Source organism: Panulirus ornatus, chromosome 1 (genome assembly GCF_036320965.1).
Source record: "Panulirus ornatus isolate Po-2019 chromosome 1, ASM3632096v1, whole genome shotgun sequence".
NCBI classification, from domain to species: Eukaryota; Metazoa; Arthropoda; class Malacostraca; order Decapoda; family Palinuridae; genus Panulirus; species Panulirus ornatus.
In genome coordinates this window covers 10,252,249-10,275,410 of record NC_092224.1, presented here as the reverse complement: position 1 = coordinate 10,275,410, position 23,162 = coordinate 10,252,249, and the positions used below count along the sequence as shown (strand labels likewise).

At 42.8% G+C, this 23,162-nt stretch overlaps 1 protein-coding gene across 1 annotated transcript in view; it reads left to right on the top strand.

Moving 5' to 3' along the window:
- Stacl (SH3 and cysteine-rich domain-containing protein) overlaps positions 1–23,162 on the top strand; it is an 898,939-nt gene that overhangs the window by 99,016 nt on the left and 776,761 nt on the right. The window contains exon 5 of the mRNA XM_071674332.1: positions 14,154–14,234. Within this exon, the coding sequence (XP_071530433.1) occupies positions 14,154–14,234 (81 nt within the window). The remainder of the gene's footprint in view (positions 1–14,153; positions 14,235–23,162) is intronic.

Genomic DNA, 23,162 nt, shown 5'->3' with positions numbered 1-23,162 from the left:
CAAGCGGGAAAGAAGGTGTGGGAGTCTGTGTGCGAGAGCAAATTGGGAGTCTGTATCGTCTTCATCCAGCCAGAACTACATCCAAGTTTTTATGGGTAAAAAGATGATATTCAGCAAACTCTTCACTTCCTTCTTAAGGCCAAAACTAGAATATGTATCACAAGTTTGATTACCATTCTTAAAGAAGCATAAAGAAATAGTTGAAGATGTCCAGAGGAAATCAACATAGACATCTCCAGAATTATGAGAGCAAGGTTACAGGGAGTGGGTAGAATTCTTGAATTTTTCCACCAGGGAGGAAAGACAACTGAGGGGTAACTTGGTCAGAACCTTTGAATTTTGAGACCAGCTTGCTGTCTTAGCCAGTGAACAGCTGTAAGAATGACACAAGGATAGGTGGAACAACCAGAGACCTTAACAAGAACATGAGCAAGAAATGTGTTAAAAGATAATGAAGTAAGTTTAAGACTAATGGATGAATGGCATAAATTGAGTTGTAAGACTGTGACTGTGGCAAGAATCATGATATAAAAAAATGTGGTAGTAAAGAAAGTTCAAGAGACTGGGCCCCACGAGTTCAAAACTCCCTCCGGTACAACATATAACTACAAGTGGGTACACACACACACACACACACACACTCACACTCACACACTCACACTCACACACACACACACACACACACACACACACACACACACACACACACACAAGCGCGCGATGTATTGGTTAGTGTTACTGACCATGAGTCTGCAGGGGCCAGCCTGGGTTTGGACCCGCGAAGGTTCGAATCCAAGGCACACTGCAGGCGCCTTACACCCAACCTAGGTGTTTCTTCTCTTCAGTGTGTGTGTGTGTGTGTGTGTGTGTGTGTGTGTGTGTGTGTGTGTGTGTGCATACGTACTTTATAGTAAAGCCATGGTACATATTTAGAAGGTTAAGAGACGGGGGAGCAACAGTGTGAAACTTTCTCCCCGTAACACACAAAAATTAATCACATGTAGTAATCACACACACACACACACACACACACACACACACACACACACACACACACACACACGCACACCTAAAATTCAATATCCTCTGGTCTTTTTGATTCACATAAAACATAAAAGTATCTATTAGCTGACAGATCGCAGATTACAGCAACTTCCTTTGAACTCGCAGATCAAAGATACGATACACGGATATTTTTTTCCTCCCACTTTATGAACGAAGCAATTTTAAATCTCCCGAGTGTGTGGGAGGGGCCTCCACTCCACCCATTCAGGGTTGGACCGTCCAAAGAGCCGCTTGTAAACTGGTTAAGTTGCGACTGGTCCATAATTGCTGATAAAAAGATGATGAAAGGAAGAGGCTTGAGGGGAGGGGTCGTCGAACCAAAAATTGAGACCTTAGAGGCCACCTTTGATGTGAGGGTGGAGTGGGTGGGAGGGAAGGAGGGAGGGACGAGAGACGGTGCCAGTGCCTGTGATGCCATGGTTTGGGAGGGGGGGGAGGCAGGTGGGGCCAGTGTCTGTGATGCCATGGGAAAGATGTGGAGGGAGATGGGCAGGTGGTGTCAGTTTCTGTGATGCCATGGGAAGGAAGGCAAGTGGTGGCAGTGCCTGTGGTACCTTGGGTGGGACGGGAAGGGAAGGAGGTAAACAGGTGGTGCTGGTGCCTGTGATACCATGGATGGGATGGGGAGGAAGGGAGGTGGTATCAGTGCTTGTGATGCCACAATTGGGATGGCTACCCTGGATAGTAGTGGTGTTTATGACGATGTTGATAGGATGGGGACGCTGGATAGTCGTAGTGTTTATGACGGTGTTGATGGGATGGGAGGGTGAGTTTGACGGTAGAGGGAAATGAAAGATAAGGAGGATGATGATGGTAATACTTAGGACGTTGTGGTTGGGATGGACAAGATCGAATATCATTTCCATTTCTTTCGACACTGAAGATGTTCGACGTGAACCAAGTGGACGGTTGACACCTGGAGAAGAAGAGCTGTACAGAAACTGATCTGGAACGAGGCAGAGCTATCAGTCATGGTAGCAGTGTTTTGTTATGAGTAGTGTTGGTTGTAGAGGATCCTTGAGACCAGCTGGTGTGGATATTAGAAAGTGATTTAGCTCTTGAGTGTAAAGTTAGTCGCCAGCTTGTAAACCGATGACAGAAAACAAATATTCTCAGTGTTGGAGATTGGGCTTTTGTACTGTTAGTGGGAGATAAGACTGGGGGTTCTGAAGTGAGCTAAATATTTAGTAGGTAATTTCGGTGTTTTGATGGAAGGCAACGGTTGGAGAGGGTTGTTTGGTAGGGGAACCTGACGATAAGAGAGATAGGGGAAGAGCTGACGATAAACGGTGAAAAATGGAGGATTACAGAAGTTGACTTAGTGGTGTGCGAGAGTGGGGAACTGAGGCTCTGGGAGATTAGATCCCTTTAAAAGGATGAGCGAGAGGGGGATCAGAGGGCAGGAGGGAGGATGGATGGTGGGAGAGGATCACAGGCACGACAAAAGGACGGCTTTGGAGGAGACGAGAACATTTGGATTTTGAGCTGGGCTCGACGGATCGTGGGTGTGCGGGAGGAGCAGGATATTACGGCAGCGAGTGGGCGTTGGAAGGGTCCCCTTATTGTGCTAACGATTAACAGGGATATTCCAGAGGGAGGAGGAGGGTGAGAGGAGTGAAGACGACGTTATAATGTTGATAGTCTTGAAGAAACAGGGGAATGGACTGAACACGCCTAATTGATGGAGACAGTTCCCACATAACCCAGTTTTATTCATGTGTCATTTCATCTGGTTATTTCTAGGATATTTTCATCATCAGTGGACATCATCACTGTTAATTGGGTAGCACACTGGAAAACGGATTTCCATGGAAATATCCCTTAAGGGTGTGGCGTCTGGTTGCCCGAAGAGACGTGATAGAGACATTTTGGTAACTAGACTCAGCCTTGCACTTAGCCTAGCACTTAGCGTAGCAGAAACGTTATTTATCTACTTATTCAGAAACACAGCTACAGATAATCATTACATTAACATTCTGGAAAGAAGATAAAAGTTCCAAACGGAAAATAGTGCTATTAGTTATTGTTTTAAAAGTTCTAAAAAGGAAAGTGATATATCAAAAGTTCCAAAATGAAAATAGTGTTAAAAGTATCAAGTCTTGAGATTCATTATGGCAGCATCTGTCCTCGGGTCAATACTGGCAATCGTGACCTTCACTCACCCATACCGCTGATTCCACATACATGTAATCTGCTGGGACAAATCATCCTGGAAGCAGAACGTAATCGCATTAAGGTCATTTTGCGGCGATGCTCATCTCCATTTCCTTCGCTTCTTGGGGAGGAGGGGAGAAGCAAGCTGAATTGAACGGGTTGGCGCTTTGTGTGTGTGTGTGTGTGTGTGTGTGTGTGTGTGTCTGGGGTTTGTGTGTCTTCATCGATATTTACATAATCTTTCTCTTAACTGAGAATTTGCAGCGGTGGTTCTCAAACACCAGCAGGTAGCTGTGGTAGACTTAGAGGACATAATGTTTGTGCAGTGATGAAGTATATGATCATGGTACCAAAACCTTTGTATTTAATGACGTGTGACAAAGAGACACGATTGGATGGGAATGCATGTAAATTTCTTCAGAATGTGAGCGACGTTGTTATTTACATTTAATGTATGGCTCAAGTTGAGGTGCCAGGGTATTGGCGAAATATCTTTATAAAGCATTTGTTTAAAGGCGAGGGGGGACAAAAGAGCATGTTTGAATTATGGAGATGTAAGTTTGTTGAGTGTACCTGGTAAGTTGTATGGGATAATGGTGATTAATAGGCTGATGACATGCACAGAGCATCAGGCTGGGGAGGAACAATATAGCTTCAGGAACGGCACAGGATGTGAGGATCAGATGTTTGTTTTGAAGAATTTGTGTAAGAAATACTTAGTGAAACAGAGGGATTTGTTTGTGGCGTTTATGGATTTGGAGAAAGCATATATTAGAGAAATCATTGCCCTTCCGAAGTCACACCCTACGCTGAGTTTGGGAGTGGAGTGTGCACAGCTCTCTAAAAACTCACACAGGCAGCATCGCCAGTGTGCATAATGTCTTGCCGATGATAGAAACAGATGGGGTCGCCACAGCGAGCCACTGGAGCTACCGGAGGCGATGTTGGTTGTACACATTGTCGCTTCCTGATTACAATGAGGGAAACCAAAATTAAGAACTTGGGTTCTACTTTGCTGACTGAACTGACTGATACTCTCATTGCTCTGAAATTGTCCATAATAGAGCTCAAGTATGTTTTACTATAAATTCCCTCTTGCTGGGTTTCCAGTGCATGATATGAATGATGAATTAGCTATTCTGAAGGTGAACTAGCTCCAGCTTATGCCTCAACAATTTGGATCCACCTTTATGATGTAGTTTAAGAGCATGATTGAAATACTTTAAATTTCGTATGTAAATTGACATACGTACACAGGAACTGTTGACTCCTTGATGTTGCTGTGGCCCCAGTCATACGAGCGTTTTGTTACCCATGGGACTTTGATTTTCTGTTAATTTTGGGCAGGCAAGATGTAGATCATGCCTTCGGAACTGATTTCTACGTCCTCCTACACTTGTATTTGACTGTTGTAAAATAAATGAATTCAGAGAGGAATCCTGATGTAGTAATATACGTGGAAGTTTATAATAATTCAATTCGATTTTTGCCCCAGATATTTCAGAAGTTTTCCAGCCAGCCTTAGGTACTGGAAATGGTTTACAAAATCATGTGAATTCCTTAACATTTCCTCAACCTCGACCCATTTCCTAGACTTATTGTCAGCTCTTCATCCTCTCTCGGGACACCGTCCCACGGAATGGGTAGGAGTACACAATAGATTTGCCCTCCCCTTTTTTTTTTTTTCTTTTTGTGGAAAGAAACGACAAAAACGAGATCGATATAAACGATCTACGAGACCGTTTACGCTCATAGTCCACGACGTAAATGAGTGTGAACGTACCTACCACAAACCTGTATCGCCATTCGTTTGTTCGTACGTGTTCACACTTTATAATCCTTTGTCGGCTGTGGTGCATATAACTTTGGCTTTCGTTCGTGTTGGTGGGCATCGCCTGAAGGAGGAGGAGGAGGAGAAATTCAACCTTACGCCTCCTTTCATCAAAAGACTTGCGTCACTTCGTGAAAAATATATCGATGAACGAGACATTATAGCACGACCGACGTGCCATCGTAGCCAACGTTAAAGAAGATCTCTGGATAAAGATAAGAATATTTTTCCCACATCGTTTATAGCGTGTTATTGTAGTTCGACTCGTCTCTCAGAGGAATTCAGAGTTTAGGAAAGGTTTTGAAGACTTTTTTCCCCCCGTAGATGAAAAATGGGAAAGATTTATCAGCTGAGTCACGTAATTAAATTCCTAAAATCCTGCGTAGTTTCATTGGTTGGCCGGTGGTTTATGGCAACATTAGCCTAACACTGGTCCCGGGATATGTTAGTGTCCAGGTCATAATGCTCATCGCTTACTCTCGCCCTGGAATCCTGTGGAGCATTATTGAAGCTGTTGAATTATAACACTCCGATTATTTGTTGTGGATACCTCTGAGGATATGTGAAGTATATTTGATGATTTGATGATGTACTGATCCGCTTGATATATATATATATATATATATATATATATATATATATATATATATATATATATATATATATATATATATATGCATATATGCATGTACAGAGCATCAGATTGGGGAAGAGCAGTGTGGTTTCAGAAGTGGTAGAGGATGTGTGGATCAGGTGTTTGCTTTGAAGAATGTATGTGAGAAATACTTAGAAAAGCAAATGGATTTGTATGTAGCATTTATGGATCTGGAGAAGGCATATGATAGAGTTGATAGATATGCTCTGTGGAAGGTATTAAGAATATATGGTGTGGGAGGAAAGTTGTTAGAAGCAGTGAAAAGTTTTTATCGAGGATGTAAGGCATGTGTACGTGTAGGAAGAGAGGAAAGTGATTGGTTCTCAGTGAATGTAGGTTTGCGGCAGGGGTGTGTGATGTCTCCATGGTTGTTTAATTTGTTTATGGATGGGGTTGTTAGGGAGGTAAATGCAAGAGTTTTGGAAAGAGGGGCAAGTATGAAGTCTGTTGGGGATGAGAGAGCTTGGGAAGTGAGTCAGTTGTTGTTCGCTGATGATACAGCGCTGGTGGCTGATTCATGTGAGAAACTGCAGAAGCTGGTGACTGAGTTTGGTAAAGTGTGTGGAAGAAGAAAGTTAAGAGTAAATGTGAATAAGAGCAAGGTTATTAGGTACAGTAGGGTTGAGGGTCAAGTCAATTGGGAGGTGAGTTTGAATGGAGAAAAACTGGAGGAAGTGAAGTGTTTTAGATATCTGGGAGTGGATCTGGCAGCGGATGGAACCATGGAAGCGGAAGTGGATCATAGGGTGGGGGAGGGGGCGAAAATTCTGGGGGCCTTGAAGAATGTGTGGAAGTCGAGAACATTATCTCGGAAAGCAAAAATGGGTATGTTTGAAGGAATAGTGGTTCCAACAATGTTGTATGGTTGCGAGGCGTGGGCTATGGATAGAGTTGTGCGCAGGAGGATGGATGTGCTGGAAATGAGATGTTTGAGGACAATGTGTGGTGTGAGGTGGTTTGATCGAGTGAGTAACGTAAGGGTAAGAGAGATGTGTGGAAATAAAAAGAGCGTGGTTGAGAGAGCAGAAGAGGGTGTTTTGAAGTGGTTTGGGCACATGGAGAGAATGAGTGAGGAAAGATTGACCAAGAGGATATATGTGTCGGAGGTGGAGGGAACGAGGAGAAGAGGGAGACCAAATTGGAGGTGGAAAGATGGAGTGAAAAAGATTTTGTGTGATCGGGGCCTGAACATGCAGGAGGGTGAAAGGAGGGCAAGGAATAGAGTGAATTGGAGCGATGTGGTATACCGGGGTTGACGTGCTGTCAGTGGATTGAATCAAGGCATGTGAAGCGTCTGGGGTAAACCATGGAAAGCTGTGTAGGTATGTATATTTGCGTGTGTGGACATATGTATATACATGTGTATGGGGGGGTTGGGCCATTTCTTTCGTCTGTTTCCTTGCGCTACCTCGCAAACGCGGGAGACAGCGACAAAGTATAAAAAAAAAAAAAAAAAAATATATATATATATATGTTATCCCTGGGGATCGGATAGAAAGTGTACCGCCCAAGTGTTCCCTGCGTGTCGTAGAAGGCGACTAAGAGGGGCGGGAGTGGGCGACTGGAGATCCTCCCTTCTTGTATTACTCCCCAAAAGAAGGGACAGAGCAAGGAACTAAGAAGGGAATTTTCCCTTTAAAGCTCTTCTCATCTGTTCTTGTCGCTACCTCACTCGTGCAGGAAACGACAATCATGTTGTTGTTCGCTGATGATACATCGCTGGTGGCTGATTCGGGTGAGAAACTGCAGAAGTTGGTGACTGAGTTTAGTAAAGTATGTAAAAGAAGAAAGTTGAGAGTAAATGTGAATAAGGGCAACGTTATTAGGTTTCAGTAGGGTTGAGGGACAAATCAATTGGGAGGTAAGTTTGAATGGAGAAAAACTTGAGGAAGTGGTGTTTTAGATATCTGGGAGGGGATTTGGCAGCGGATGGAACCATGGAAGCGGAAGTGAGTCACAGGGTGAGGAAAGGGGCCAAAGTTCTGGGAGCGTTGAAGAATGTGTGGAAGGCGAGGACGTTATATCGGAGAGCAAAAATGGGTATGTTTGAAGGAATAGTGGTTTCAACAATGTTATATGGTTGTGAAGCATGGGCTATAGATAGGGTTGTGTAGAGGAGGGTGGATGTGTTGGAAATGAGATGTTGGAGGACAATATGTGGTGTGAGGTGGTTTGATTGAGTAATGAAAGGGTAAGAGAGATGTGTGTTAATAAAAAGAGTGTGGTTGAAAGCAGAAGAGGGTGTATTGAGATGGTTTGGTTACATGGAGAGAATGAGTGAGGAAAGATTGACCAAAAGGATATATGTGTCAGAGGTGGAGGGAACGAGGAGAAGTGGGAGACCAAACAAGTAGTGGTGATGTGAGAAGGAGATGGAGTGAGTATTTTGAAGGTTTGTTGAATGTGTTTGATGATAGAGTGGCAGATATAGGGTGTTTTGGTCGAGGTGGTGTGCAGAGTGAGAGGGTTAGGGAAAATGATTTGGTAAACAGAGAAGAGGTAGTAAAAGCTTTGTGGAAGATGAAAGCCGGCAAGGCAGCGGGTTTGAATGGTATTGCAGTGGAATTTATTAAAAAGGGGGTGACTGTATTGTTGACTGGTTGGTAAGGTTATTTGATGTATGTATGACTCATGGTGAGGTCCCTGAGGATTGGCGAAATGCTTGCATAGTGCCATTGTACAGAGGCGAAGGGAATAAAAGTGAGTGCTCAAATTACAGAGGTATAGGTTTGTTGAGTATTCCTGGGAAATTATATGGGAGGGTATTGATTGAAAGGGTGAAGGCATGTACAGAGCATCAGATTGGGGAAGAGCAGTGTGGTTTCAGAAGTGGTAGAGGATGTGTGGATCAGATGTTTGCTTTGAAGAATGTATGTGAGAAATACTTAGAAAAGTAAATGGATTTGTATGTAGCATTTATGGATCTGGAGAAGGCATATGATAAGAGTTGATAGAGATGCTCTGTGGAAGGTATTAAGAATATATGGTGTGGGAGGCAAGTTGTTAGAAGCAGTGAAAAGTTTTTATCGAGGATGTAAGGCATGTGTACGTGTAGGAAGAGAGGAAAGTGATTGGTTCTCAGTGAATATAGGTTTGTGGCAGGGGTGTGTGATGTTTCCATGGTTGTTTAATTTGTTTTTGGATGGGGTTGTTAGGGAGGTGAATGCAAGAGTTGTGGAAAGAGGGGCAAGTATGCAGTCTGTTGTGGATGAGAGACCTTGGGAAGCGAGTCTGTTGTTGTTCGCTGATGATACAGCGCTGGTGGCTGATTCGTGTGAGAAACTGCAGAAGCTGGTGATGGAGTTTGGTAAAGTGTGTGAAAGAAGAAAGCTGAGAGTAATTGTGAATAAGAGCAACGTTATTAGGTACAGTAGGGTTGAGGGACAAGTCAACTGGGAGGTAAGTTTGAATGGAGAAAAACTGGAGGAAGTGAAGTGTTTTAGATATCTGGGAGTGGATCTGGCAGCGGATGGAACCATGGAAGCGGAAGTGGATCATAGGGTGGGGGAGGGGGCGAAAATCCTGGGAGCCTTGAAGAATGTGTGGAAGTCGAGAACATTATCTCGGAAAGCAAAAATGGGTATGTTTGAAGGAATAGTGGTTCCAACAATGTTGTATGGTTGCGAGGCGTGGGCTATGGATAGAGTTGTGCGCAGGAGGGTGGATGTGCTGGAAATGAGATGTTTGAGGACAATGTGTGGTGTGAGGTGGTTTGATCGAGAAAGTAACGTAAGGGTAAGAGAGATGTGTGGAAATAAAAAGAGCGTGGTTGAGAGAGCAGAAGAGGGTGTTTTGAAGTGGTTTGGGCACATGGCGAGAATGAGTGAGGAAAGATTGACCAAGAGGATATATGTGTCGGAGGTGGAGGGAACGAGGAGAAGTGGGAAACCAAATTGGAAGTGGAAAGATGGAGTGAAAAAGATTTTGTGTGATCGGGGCCTGAGCATGCAGGAGGGTGTAAGGAGGGCAAGGAATAGAGTGAATTGGATCGATGTGGTATACCGAGGCTAACGTGCTGTCAGTGGATTGAATCAGGGCATGTGAAGCGTCTGGGGTAAACCATGGAAAGCTGTGTAGGTATGTATATTTGCGTGTGTGGACGTGTATGTATATACGTGTGTATGGGGGTGGGTTTGGCCATTTCTTTCGTCTGTTTCCTTGCGCTACCTCGCAAACGCGGAGACAGCGACAAAGCAAAAAAAAAAAAAAAAAAAAAAAATATATATATATATATATATATATATATATATATATATATATATATATATATATATATATATATATATATATGATTAGTAGACGATTTATCGTTGAAATTATATCCATTAACATCTTCTGGCAACAATAAAGAAAGAATAGATTCTTTGATGCAAACATTTGCCTCTGTTCGTCCAAAGATCTTCCTCCCCCGTCTGCCCTTCAGGCTCCCCTCTCACGCCTCCCACCTTCCACCAGGGACAGCGATTGGCTTCGTAGACCACTTGGGGTTCGATCTGATCGCTCCGTGTTCGTAGTTATGGTTAGATGGATATTCTCTGCCATAAGTATTTTGAAGTTATCTTTATTAGTATGGATAATTGCTATTCTCTACCATGAATATTTCAAGTTATTTTTATTAGTTATGATCATTTTTTTTTTCACTTTCGCTGTGACGTTGATGGTAATGTGTGCCGTTCATCATGATAATGGGGTGTACGTAATGGGCCAAGTTTGCTTAACGAGGGTCATCTTGTACCCATGAGAGCGACGGTACGATAATGGGGGTGATGACGTAACCTTTGACGCTTCAGGAAGAGGCCTAAGACTTGGCCATAATACTCCAGGGTCGTACCGTCGTTCTCCAGGGTCGTACTGTCGGTCTCCAGGGTCGTACCGTCGTTCTCCAGGGTCGTACCGTCGGTCTCCAGGGTCGTACCGTCGGTCTCCAGGGTCGTACCGTCGTTCACCAGGGTCGTACCGTCGGTCTCCAGGGTCGTCCCGTCGGTCTCCAGGGTCGTACCGTCGTTCTCCAGGGTCGCACTCTCGGTCTCCAGGGTCGTACCGTCGTTCTTCAGAGTCGTACCGTCGTTCTCCAGGGTCGTAGCGTCGTTCTCCAGGGTCGCACTGTCGGTCTCCAGGGTCGTACCGTCGGTCTCCAGGGTCGTACCGTCGGTCTCCAGGGTCGCACCGTCGGTCTCCAGGGTCGTAGCGTCGTTCTCCAGGGTCGTGCCGTCGGTCTTCAGGGTCGTACTGTCGGTTTCAAGGGTCGTAACGTCGTTCTCCAGGGTCGTACCGTCGTTCTCCAGGGTCGTACCGTCGTTCTCCAGTGTCGTACCGTCGGTCTCCAGGGTCGTACCGTCGGTCTTCAGGGTCGTACCGTCGGTCTCCAGGGTCTTTCCGTCGTTCTTCAGAGTCGTACCGTCGGTCTCCAGGGTCGCACTGTCGGTCTCCAGGGTCGTACCGTCGTTCTTCAGAGTCGTACCGTCGGTCTCCAGGGTCGTGCCGTCGGTCTTCAGGGTCGTACCGCTGTGGCCGAGGATCGTACTGTCGTGCTCAGCGTTTAATGAGCGAGCTTAACGAAATTGGTTAATCAAATGTAACGAAGTTGACCTGTAATGAACAGATTTACCTGTATCATGTTCACCACACGAGGCTCAGCAGAACCCACTCACTCAGTTCACTACACAAGGTTCATCTTTACTCGCCAGGTTCACTGAACCAACGAGGTTCACAGTGTGACTGAACAGTCTCGTCCATCTAGGTTCACCAGTTTGGCGTATCTGTGACTTAAGAAATAATTACGTCCACTTGGGAAATATGGTTCGTTTCGGGTGAGCAGGTAATCCGACCAGTCAGTTTGAGCCATCACTGTTCACCTGACTGACGAGGTTCACCTCTCCAACGTAGGTTACCCTAATTGATGTAGTTCATCTAACAGACGAGGTTCAGTTGTCCCGTTAGATTCACCTCACTGACGAGGTTCTCCCATGCTTAATAGGTTACCGTAGGGAGTAAAGTTCACCTAGCATACGAGGTTCATCTTGCCAGTTAGGTTCACCTAACTAATTAGCTTCACCTGGCCCTTATAGGTTATCGTAGGGAATAAAGTTCACCTAACAAACTGGTTTCAACCTGCCAGTTAGGCTCACCTTACCATTGAGATTTACCTATCCTATATACGTCATCCCAATGAGATACACCCAGTTAAATTCACATTCCAAAGTAGGTTGTACTGATTAACAAGTTACCTTAAGTACTGAAGTTCACCTGACAAATGAAATTCACCTGATTAATTAGATTCACCACACTAACAGAACAGTAGGTTCATTGAACTATTAAAGGTTCACTGAAGCAGGAGGTTCACTCGTTGGTATTGGTTGCCTTAGCTACTGAGGCTCAATGCAAGAGATGGGTTTCACCCCTTCTGAGTAGGTTCCCTTAACTCGCGAGGTTCACTTGACGGAAAAGGCTCAAAATCTATTTTTTGCTCTCTAAGGTTCAATAGGCGACATATCCTCACCTGGCCAAGGTGACCTCATTAGGTGACGTTGGTTCCTCCGACCCTCCACTAGGTTCCGTGTAGCAATGTGGTCCCTAAGGGTGGCTACATCCCCTCTCTCTCAGGCAATGTTAATGACGTAATTAGAGCGTAATTGAGTTGCCACTGAGTTAGCAGTTTTCATGGAATTACAGGAGATCGAATATCATCAAAAATTACAGGAGATCGAACATCAACTGATTTTGTACTTCATGGGACGAGGTTTCCACTGTACCCCTTGCATTAAGGGGTGTAATGATCTTGTTAAATATCAGTAATGAGTAACTGACTTTGCTTAAGATAATTTGCAAGAGCAAATTTCATAGTATGATATACGTATGATCTGCAGTTTCTACATCAAGTTTATTTTTGTACTGTATATTTCACTGTGTTTGAACCCTTGATCGTGAGATTATACGTCAGTAACAGCATTAGTTCGGGTTTTATGTACTGTTACCATGTGACACCTTAGAACTTATTTTCCAGGGGCTCTACAGCCTAGTTGGGTTACAGGGAAGAGATGGATTCCTTTAAGGGGAAGAGTTCTTGGACGAAATGGTTACACCTGTGGTTCAACCTCGCCGAAGGTAACTTTTCGCCCGCGACGAAACCAGGAGCGCCTAGAGATCGGTCTGGTAACTCCCGTGAAATCGGTTGTCATGTCCTAGTGTAGATGATATGATCCCATGGGAACCTTGCATATACGAGGTCTCGCGTCCCTCCCTGTTTCTTTCCCACGTTCTTAACGTATGGCAGCGTTCATATTGTCCGCACGCTGGACGCGCTTCAGCGTGTGCGCACCTCCAACGCTGTCAGTATTGCAGGAGACACTAGAGGTTTCATCTCTCATTGTGACCTGCTGGAGAATGTGGACTGAGTATGTCCAAAAGGAAGTCAGTCTTTCCGGAAGCTTAAGACTGTTGATCGAAATGGAACATCCCAAACACACTAAATGCATACACAATTCTGCTTTTTAAGATATCCAGGTAGACAGAAGGTAAGAAGTTACCTGACTGAACACAACTTACGCAAAAGCTGTCACTGACCTCAAAGCCTAAAAGTGTTGGGTAGCGAGTGGAGTATAAATAACCCGAGTATGTGGGTGGACTTTATGTGACCCGAGAATATGTTAACGTCCCATGGACGTCAGACGTTTGCGTGGGTCTGAAATGTAGAGTTTAGAAGATGTGGTGGTGAAAGATCCACCAGTTCTCTGCCTCAGAAGGACACTTGAAATACGAACGACCTGTCCTTAGTTAGTACTGTACAGAGGCTGGTCATCACTGTTCCTTTTTCTGGAGTCCTTGTTGATGACGGTGTTTACAAGAACAAGTTCAAGGTGATGTCTCCATGTTTATTGTGTTGTATGTTGGTCCAGAAAGAATCCTGTCTCAGTAATCATCTATTTTTCTTTTCACGAATAGAAATAAAAACGTGCAAGACCAGAACCAATACACATGTGTCCCAGGCTATATTTTGAGTTAGCAAATTCTGTTCAGACATGTACTGGATAAAACTCACAAAATGCTTTGCATCATCTAGTGTGTCCAACATGTTTTTGAGACTCCATTTTCCAGTGTGCAGCCTGTGGTCTGTGCCTCACATACGATCGCTTGTACTTGAATCTTTACTTAGATACCATGTCCTCCACATTCTAGATCTGCTGCTTCCAGCTGTATGTAGCCAGGTGACCAGTACATGGCCTCGATCATATGTTTGATATCAAAATCGATATTAAGAGAATGTATATTTAGTTCATAAAATTTTGATATAGCATCATTTTCTGTGTATTTAGCTGTAGATTCAAATGATTCATGTGCATTCATCACATCAGGTTTACCAACACTCTTAACTAACATTGTATTTTTCCATTACTCACCTCACATGACAGTGAGAGTTATGGCTACTTATTGTGGTGGTTGTTCCTGCAGGAGCTGGAGTCGGTGTACCTGGACGTGAGCAGCATGGTAGCGGACTGCATCCTCCAGGGAGCAGACATCGTCGCCGCTAAGGTCAGTACTGCCGCCTGCTGGCCTCACCACCCGCCCTACTGTTGGTGGTGGTTTGTGCGTAGTTACCCAGTTGCATGTATGGGGAGAAGAGGGTGGAGCCCCACTTCTTGCATTTCTATCGTAAAGGTTTTTGAATTTTCTAATGCCACTCGTGTCTGTTTTCCCCCTCCCCTCACTTATTTCAGTGTTGCTGGAGCGTTGCTTTCTTGCATCACTCCGTGCGCTTCTCTTGCATAACCTTCCAGTTATGAGTTCCTGTTCTGGATCTCCTCTGGACTTCAAGGAACTTCCTTCTGTTGACGTCGTCTTGGTCTCCTCAAACTTTGTTTCATTATCACGTTTCTCCGCATACTTCTCTCATCCATAGTGAGCATAGTCGGGTTTTCCTTCCTCTCTTCGTAACTCATTCCTTCCAATTCTTGTACCACTGATGGTGCGTGCCTTTCCAGCAGTTGTGTGACTCCTCAGATGAGGAGACCAGATTCTCACGGCATCTTCCAGCTTGGATAAATGAAAAAAGAGTAGTTGCCACAGCACTTATCACTATGGGACTCCAATTTACATCCTTCCCAGCTATGAGAAAAAAAATACAGAAGGCTCCCTAAACACACTGTTCTACTAGTCAGAAAACTCTCTGTTTTCGTAGCTTACATCCTCTGATACCAGCTTTGTTTAGTCTAGAAACCTACTCGCTACAAGGATATGTAAGATTTAGTTTAGAATACATATAACTGATCTTGTTATTAATGTAGAAGAGGGAGGAAAGTTTGGTACAAGTGCTTGCCCGACAAATTACCTTTGAAGTCACTTTCGACACTGAGTGATGTTGGTCAACACGAAAGTCGCTGGAAAATACCCGGTTTTAAAACTACAAATTTCGACCTTCGCATTGCCCTTGACTGACAAACTTGGGATGATATAGTCAATGAAAACGACATGAGTATAGCTTGTGAAAAGCTTCAGTAAACCCTTCAAAGCAGTAAAGAAAACAGGTGTGCCAATACGTAGTATACGGTCTATTTCGAAAACGAAACCAAGGTGGAGGAACGGTAAAATGAAAATAAAGTGTCTTCTCTAAGAAAGTAGCTCATAAGAAACTCAAAGAGCCCATTGATCAACATGTTGGGAGTAAGTTATGTGAATTTGCTCCGAGAAGCGAAGGGAATTATACAACAAAATAAATGTCAACATGGAGCATGTATTGCCTATAGGGAAAAGATTTGAGGAGTTTTACAATAACGTTGAAAGCAGGATACTTTACTCAGTCAGCTCGTCCGTTAGTTACGGACAACTGATGGTTCAAGGCGACGAAGCCATAGCAAAAATCTTTTAAGTGACTTTGTTTCCATCTTTATTCACGATCGAAGGCACAATCCATGTCCCGGAATTCAATATCATTAAGGAAAGGGAACGATCTTCAACACATTGACAAAAGCAGGACATACTTTCAGCAATAATCGGAATGAAAATAGATAAAAGGGCAGGACCTGATGAGTTTTATCCGAGGACAATGAAACAGGCGAAAAATGAGATAGTTAAGCCCTTGACTGCCCTTTTCAATGTCACGTGTTACGGGAAACGTCTCAGATGAATGGAAGGTTGCCAATGTAACACCGATATTCAAAATATGAAGTTATCGTACAGTTAGCTTAACGTCTGTAGTTGAAATACTCATGGAAACCATCATTCTTGAATAAAATTTTAAGCCATTTAAAAGACCGCCACTTGATATACGATTTCCAGCGTGGTTTTCGTCGAAATTGTTCATGTCCGACAAATGTGCTTGTTTTTTTTCATGTGATAATGAACATGTGTGATGAAAATAAAGTTGATGTCATCTATGTAGATCTTCAAAAAACGCATTAAGTTACTAGCGAAAACTAATTCACATAGCACTGATGGGGTTATAATTAGGTGGACAGAAAATTGGTTGTTTGGCCTTAGTCAAAGATAATTGGTCAAGCCTGAGAATTGTTTGAAGTAACAAGTGGTGTGCTGCCAGGGTTAGTCTTGGGACCACTTCTCTTTCTCGTATATATCAATGATGCCAGTTCCTTGAAAATACAGAGCTGGGGAAAAGACCTACAAATGAACTTGAATGTCTACAGGTTCGCATCTGACAAAAACAAGCTGATGGAGTAGACCCATAAGTGACAAATGAATCATAAATGTAGATTTTACCTATCGGTATTATAAACCAAAAGGCATGCTACAGTATGAAGTCTGTTGAACGACAGAAGGTAAATGAGGTAAAAGATTTGGGTGTAATAATCTTTAGTAACCTAGAACCAAGAAAGCACTGTACAGAAGCAGTGAAGAAAAAATAAATAAATAAATAAAAGTCTTAGTCATAGGAAAGGTCTTCGAATATAAATCTAGGGAAATCATCCGTACGCTTTCGAATATATTAGATCGTCCCCTTCTCGAATACTGTTTAGTTTTGGTCACCCTCCGTAGATTTAGACATAGACAGAATGGAGAGAGAACAGCGTCGGGATACAAAGATGATTCCTGAGATGATTCCTGGACTAAAAAGAAAATGGTGTGAGAACCGATCAAATGACTTGAATCTATTTAACGTAAAAATGGGAAGGTTAAAAGGTGATCTAATACATGTATACAGAATTATCAAAGGCTTGGTAATCTTGATCTAACAAGTTACTTAAGACTTGATTCTTCTGATTTCGTTCGTAGTAATGGATGCAAACTCGTGGGCAAACGATTTACCTCGAATTAGGCGAAATACTTTTTCTTCAACAAGATTGTTAACAAATGGAATGATTTACCAGTGAGAGAGAGTGGCTGAAAGCAGTACTAGAGATACGTTTGATAATAGACTTGGTACATATTTCACTTCAAGTCCACAACTTACACTATTCGCTCCTCCAGAGTCACATTGATGTCGTGCATGTTATACTCTTTTTGAATGATCTGTATACCATCTAACTTTCACCACTCTAATCTGTGAGTTTCTGGTATCTTCCACCATCACAAACAGCCTCGAAAGTACGCATGTAGTTTGTTGCTATTTCAGTTCCTTTGTATTCCCTTTGCCTCATCCCTCTTCTGTTGGAGACAGTATCAGATCCTTCTTGCACCCTTTGTATATACCGACACTACACTGGTTCTCCTCCATTGTCTTGGAACATTGGTTTTATTGAGGTAAATTCCAGACACGGTCAGTGGTTTGTCAAAGGACCCCTTTGTATTCTGCTGGGCACACTTTGTGAACTTCCATCAGGACCATGAGCTTCGTGTGCGGGTCTTGCCTCTTCATGAGACGCCTCCTGAATTCCAGTGGGTTCACTTCAGTATTTCTAAGGGTACCTCTTCCCTTCCAGTCTGGTAGCCTTGGGACTTATGAGTCTTCGAGAATAAATTTAATTTGAAATCGTGTCAAGTCCCTCAAATATGTCCTCTTCTTTGTAAATAGCTATTCTATCTGAGGTTTTTAATGTAATTATTTGGTTCTTCGGAGATTGTTTGTCCCAAAGGAAAAGATGAAATTGTTTAGAAGATATATTGACTTCTTTGATACCTAATTACTTTCCTTTTGTCCTGATGTATTAAGTTCTGGCCCCTCTTGCATGCGTTCTGGCTTCTGTGTCTCCTTCTATGTGTATGTGTGTGTGTCTGTGTGTGTTCCTTTTGCCTTTCCACACCTCTGAAACTATTAGTCTCAAGTCATGATTCTCTCTAACCTACTTTTGATACACATCTGTCGACGCTCATCTGTATTCCTAGGCTGAGGCTTTCAGCCTCCCATCCGTCTCGAAAGCAGGTATTCCAGTCAATATGGCTTCCTCCCATATTCTTTATCCTCTCTTCAATCATCTCTGTGTTTACGCGTCTCTTCTCCAACTGTGATTCGTCTATAGTACTTGGTGATCACAAGTAGAGGTCCATAGAATATCAACACTGTATATGAAGGCTGATTCCGGCATTGAAACGTCCACCATCTGTACCACCTGGTGACTTCTCTTCCATTACGTCTGTGTGTTTGTGTCATTGTGTGTGTGTGTGTGTGTGTGTGTGTGTGTGTGTGTGTGTGTGTGTTCCGTCCTGTATAGATCACACATACATTTCGGATAGTCCTAAAACCTGTAGTTAAGAGAAGGGGACATAAGTGTGAGGAGAGTAATACTCGGAGCATATGTGCACCGTAGTTATACCGGTATTGTAGTATGTATGTCAGCGAGGGTGACACCAGGGATCGTATTTGTAATGACCTTACCACAAGGAGCATATTTATAGAGAACGTAACACTGGATCGTACACGTAGCAGTCCACCCGGGTTTTCGTGCCCTTTCCTACATACATTACGCATTCTTGCATTCGTCTGATGCAGTTAGCGTCAGGGAGGGGATTTTTATCATCCAATTCGCCAACGTCCGGACCTCATTTTCCCAGACAAACAACTTGGGCCCATTAGTGAATTCGTGAGATGTTCAGCAAACATCGCGGTGCAGGTGGTTTGACCTGCTAACCTCCCAGGTTTCTTTAATGAAAAATATATATATTTTTTTCGGGACGTGTCAATATTTCCCATACGCTTATATTTTCTTTCGTGTGTAACACTTCCAGGTCCCTCCCCTCCCATATTCCAGTACCGTTAGTGTATTTTGATCAGCTTGTCTTCACAAATTCTCAGAATCCTTGAATCAAGAAGTACATGTGGATCACTGAGTCGTTGATGTAGGAAGAAAATGGGAAAGTCATTGACCTGAGTATTATGCCTTTAGCAAAGTCAAGCAGAAGAAACCAAGTCTCCTAGTCCAGGTGTTTGACACTAGTGCCTTGCCACTGTCTGGAATGGTTTGAAGTCCTCAGTCACACGGATAAGCCCTTTGGTGTGGAAAGGACAGTAGTGTTTAGGTATATGACACTTCAATCAGGAAGGAAGGAAATGCCAATATTTGTGTTCCAAAATGGTGACTAATGGAAAAAAAAAAAATGGGATAACTCCTCCACCAGAAGTAAGTTGAAAATATTGCTGTGGATGGGTATGTTTTACTCAGCGGTGTGACCTGTGTGTGTGTGTGTGTGTGTGTGTGTGTGTGTGTGTGTGTGTGGTCATTCTCCCTCCTCTGCTGTGCTCTCAGGTGAGGGGGAGACACCAGGGGATCACTTCGATTACGACTGTCAAGAACGTCAAAGGCGGGGATATCCTCATATCCGGCTGAGTAGAACCCATGCAAGTTGGGTGGGGACATGAATTCTCTGCCTGAATGGTGCTGATAGGAAACGAAAGCTTAGAAGCCGGAGGTTAAGAAAGGCGAATCTTGTCAAGTTCCGGACAGTGAAAATACTGGTGCTGACTGGAGGTTCCCCACAAGCAAAATCAGTGGTACATTTGAGAACGCACGTAGGCATACACTATGTACCTGGGCTTAGCTGAGCTATGTGTGTACATACATATGCATACATAGGAGTAAAAGACATGGTACGTATATGTAAGGTTAAGAGACGAGGCAACACGAGTTAAAAACTCTCTCCTTGTAACACACAAATAGTAATCACAAATTATACCCACACTGGCTCTACCGCCCAAGGTACCAGAGTTGGCTCAGTGCTAGGCTCGGAGTAGGCAGTCGGTCAAACAGAAACTATAGATGGAAACTTGAAGAGGAAATGATGTATAGGAACTGCAAGACGGGAGATTGAATAGGAAGTCTCGAATTTTCAGGGGAGAATGAGGAGAAAAGAAGTATGATTAAAGAACTGGGCAACAGATGGCGAAAAACATATGTAGAGAAAAAGCTGTATTTCAGTTAAAATTACGAGTCAAAAGATGGTTACAGTAAGAAGGGAAGCAAGTTTCCAGGCAGTCATAATACAGGTTCTATCCGCACAGAATTTGTCTTGATATAGATAATGAAACATCTAGATGTCTATCAGGCAATAGATAATCTCAAGAAGACTGGAGAACATGAACCTGATAATGGTAGAAGGTGCAAGACTAAATGACGTCCACAGACAAAGCCAACACCTGCAGACAAAGGTTGGTTTAAGTAGTACATGTAAGGGAACAGAAAAGGTCATTAAATCACAATTTCGAAATGGAATGAAGAATCTGAATTCTGACGCCTACAGATACACTAGTAAGTAGATGCTAATCCCTTTCGAAACGGAATATAATGCTAATGTGTTGAAGCTTAGCGTGAATTGAGGTGTGACAATTATCGTTAGGGTCCATTAATACAAAATGATACCCTTTTGGGACCTGACTACCCATCGCATTGGGGCAACTTCATCAAGTTTACTTTATTGTAGTAGTGGCAACATTGTATTACTGTAGTAGTGGCAACATTGTATTATTGTAGTAAGCGGCAACATTGTATTCGCAGGCTCCCTGACCGTTACACTGGAGGCATTGTTGTTGTTGCTTTAAGTTGTGACGTTTGGTCACCACACAGATAAGTGTGATTTCACTTTTTAGAGTTGATGGTTCCAGTCACGGGCGAAGTTTTCTTTGAGATCAAGTCGTACAGTTAAACAGAAAATGGCTGAAGAGGTGAGGTCAAAACAGAGGATTATATGCATGGGTATAATCCTTAACTCCCTGCTGTGATATATCATTAAAGTCTCAGAAGTTTCCATTGTAAAAGAAAGTGGAATCTTAAGCCTTGGACCTTTATGAATTTATAATTCCTATACCTCTCACCAGATATTTCTATGTGATTTATGTAATTTATGGAAATTGCAACAACTTTGAGTTTAACTTTTCAAATGCAGAGGGGATTGATGGGGCAACGAGATGTGAGCATGTCCCCAGGGTATTATAGGGAGTATGTATATAAGGTATTTATCTCAGGGGGGATATGTATAAGCATTGTGTAATCAACTCGTCACAAGGTACATACGTTCAGAGCACATGCGATTGTGAGGAAACGTCACGAACTTCAAACGTAGATCACTTGTTTTGGAAGCATAAGATACATAAAGGACAAGAGCAAGGAGCGTGTATGTAGAGAATCCAAGACGTAGATGAATCCATGATTCTCAAGTAGACTGCCATACGCAACAAACATTTCCTTTCATACGGAGACGTATTAGTATTGTAGCCTACATTGCCTGCAGAGCATAGCCATAGAAGGCAACCTAACCCTGTAGCCAGCCCAGTCGCCTGACCATCACTTCAGCGATAGTGATTACAAACCTAGTGTGAATAAGATGGCAAAATGGTTTGTTATAGCACTCCTAGTATCATGTTATATGAGATAGATCAGCACATGATTGAAAACATAGGAGAGTAATATCTAATTTTGCATTTGATTTTAATGATTCATGGCAGAATCTGTTGCCAGTTGGATTAATGTAAATGGAAATGGCTAAGAATAGTTCTTACTCAAAGTATCATCAAAATGGTGACAAAGAGATTATGTAAAACAGACATGTTCAACAAAAAACAGTTGCCCCAAACAAATCTCGCACGTCACGTAAACTACTACAACTATGGCTGTCGAGGAAGTATGGAGAGCAAGATTATTGTTTGTATCGGTTTGCGTTTTGTTTGCTATTTTTAGTGTATTCAGTACTGAAAATGCGTCAGTAGACTTCAATAATTCAGTTATATTAGGCAATGTTTTAAGTGATACCTTTATATTCGCAATAGTTGCCCTGAAAATATTTTAGTTATGATTTAATCAGCTATTTAGTTTTTTGAATATCTGCATATATATATTAGTCCTTAAAGATTAAACCTTAATACCTATGTCGAACTTGTTAGATGGTTTCAGGTTCACATTTCCCATAGTCTACCAACCTAAGAACTGCGTTTTCTCTGATGGCGTCGGTTTTCTATAAGCAAGTTGGACAGGGCAACGGACTAACGTTGTTTGGTGACGTTATGAATTCTAGTATGGAGTAATGACGCATGTAGGATTATCTGCTATCTTTTATTAATCTGCGGCATTTTTTTGAAATATGCTAACATTAATTTTGTCTTCCTTGATTGATGCATAATCATAGCGGAATTCCGTTGTTCATAGTTCTACATAGAAACATATGTAAGTCTTTTCCATATGTTCTTGATAATGGAAGGGTATTGTAGACTAAATGATTACTTAGACGGGAGACGTCAGCATGTATGTGGGTCGTGTGTTGTTCCCCTGACCCAGTGTAAAGATATAAAGGTGATGTACCCAGCAGGTCCGCTGCATCACCTGAACACACTTCTACAACAATGGCTGCCTACCTCTCTCGCTCCACTGCTACACTCGGATTGATTATTTGTATTTACGTGCCATATTACTGCTGGGGTTGAATTTAGTGTGCAGGTCGACTGTTTTGTGTATTCTTATCATTACATTTACACTTGATATTTCTTTAGAGTCAATGTAGTATAAAGCGTGAATTAGATTAGATGAGGTAGGAAGATGAGAAGGTTATGTTAGTGATGAAAAATGATAAACATGCATTTGGATGTGGTCCTGTTAGGATGGTATGGTCATGTAGAACGCATGGGAGATATGATGTTGGTCAGCAGTGTACAGTACAACGACGGTGCGGGCAGGAAAGGTAGACCACAGTAGGAATGGGTAGATGTAAGGAGATGATCGCATTAAGGGCTGGAGTTACTTCACATGATGTTAGGAAAAATGATATAGAGCTGGTTTACGACGGGAGCCGTTGCTGTATGGAAGCAGTGTAGCATGGAGACGTTGGTCTAATGTGACGAATCAGGCTAACGTGCAGATTGAAAGCTTAAGTTAGGTTTTAGGTACCCAAGAATGCAAGGAGAAGGCGTTTCTGTGATAGTGTGAGTGAGGCATACACAGGGGTGTTCGTGATTGAAGCAAGCACAGAGCCTGTAGCGGATAGAATACACTGTTGCAGTGGGATAAAGATAGGTCCAGTCCAGTACTTTATTAAAATTGCATCATACATTTGTATACTTAACTGAAGTCTGTTTTCTCCACTTTACTT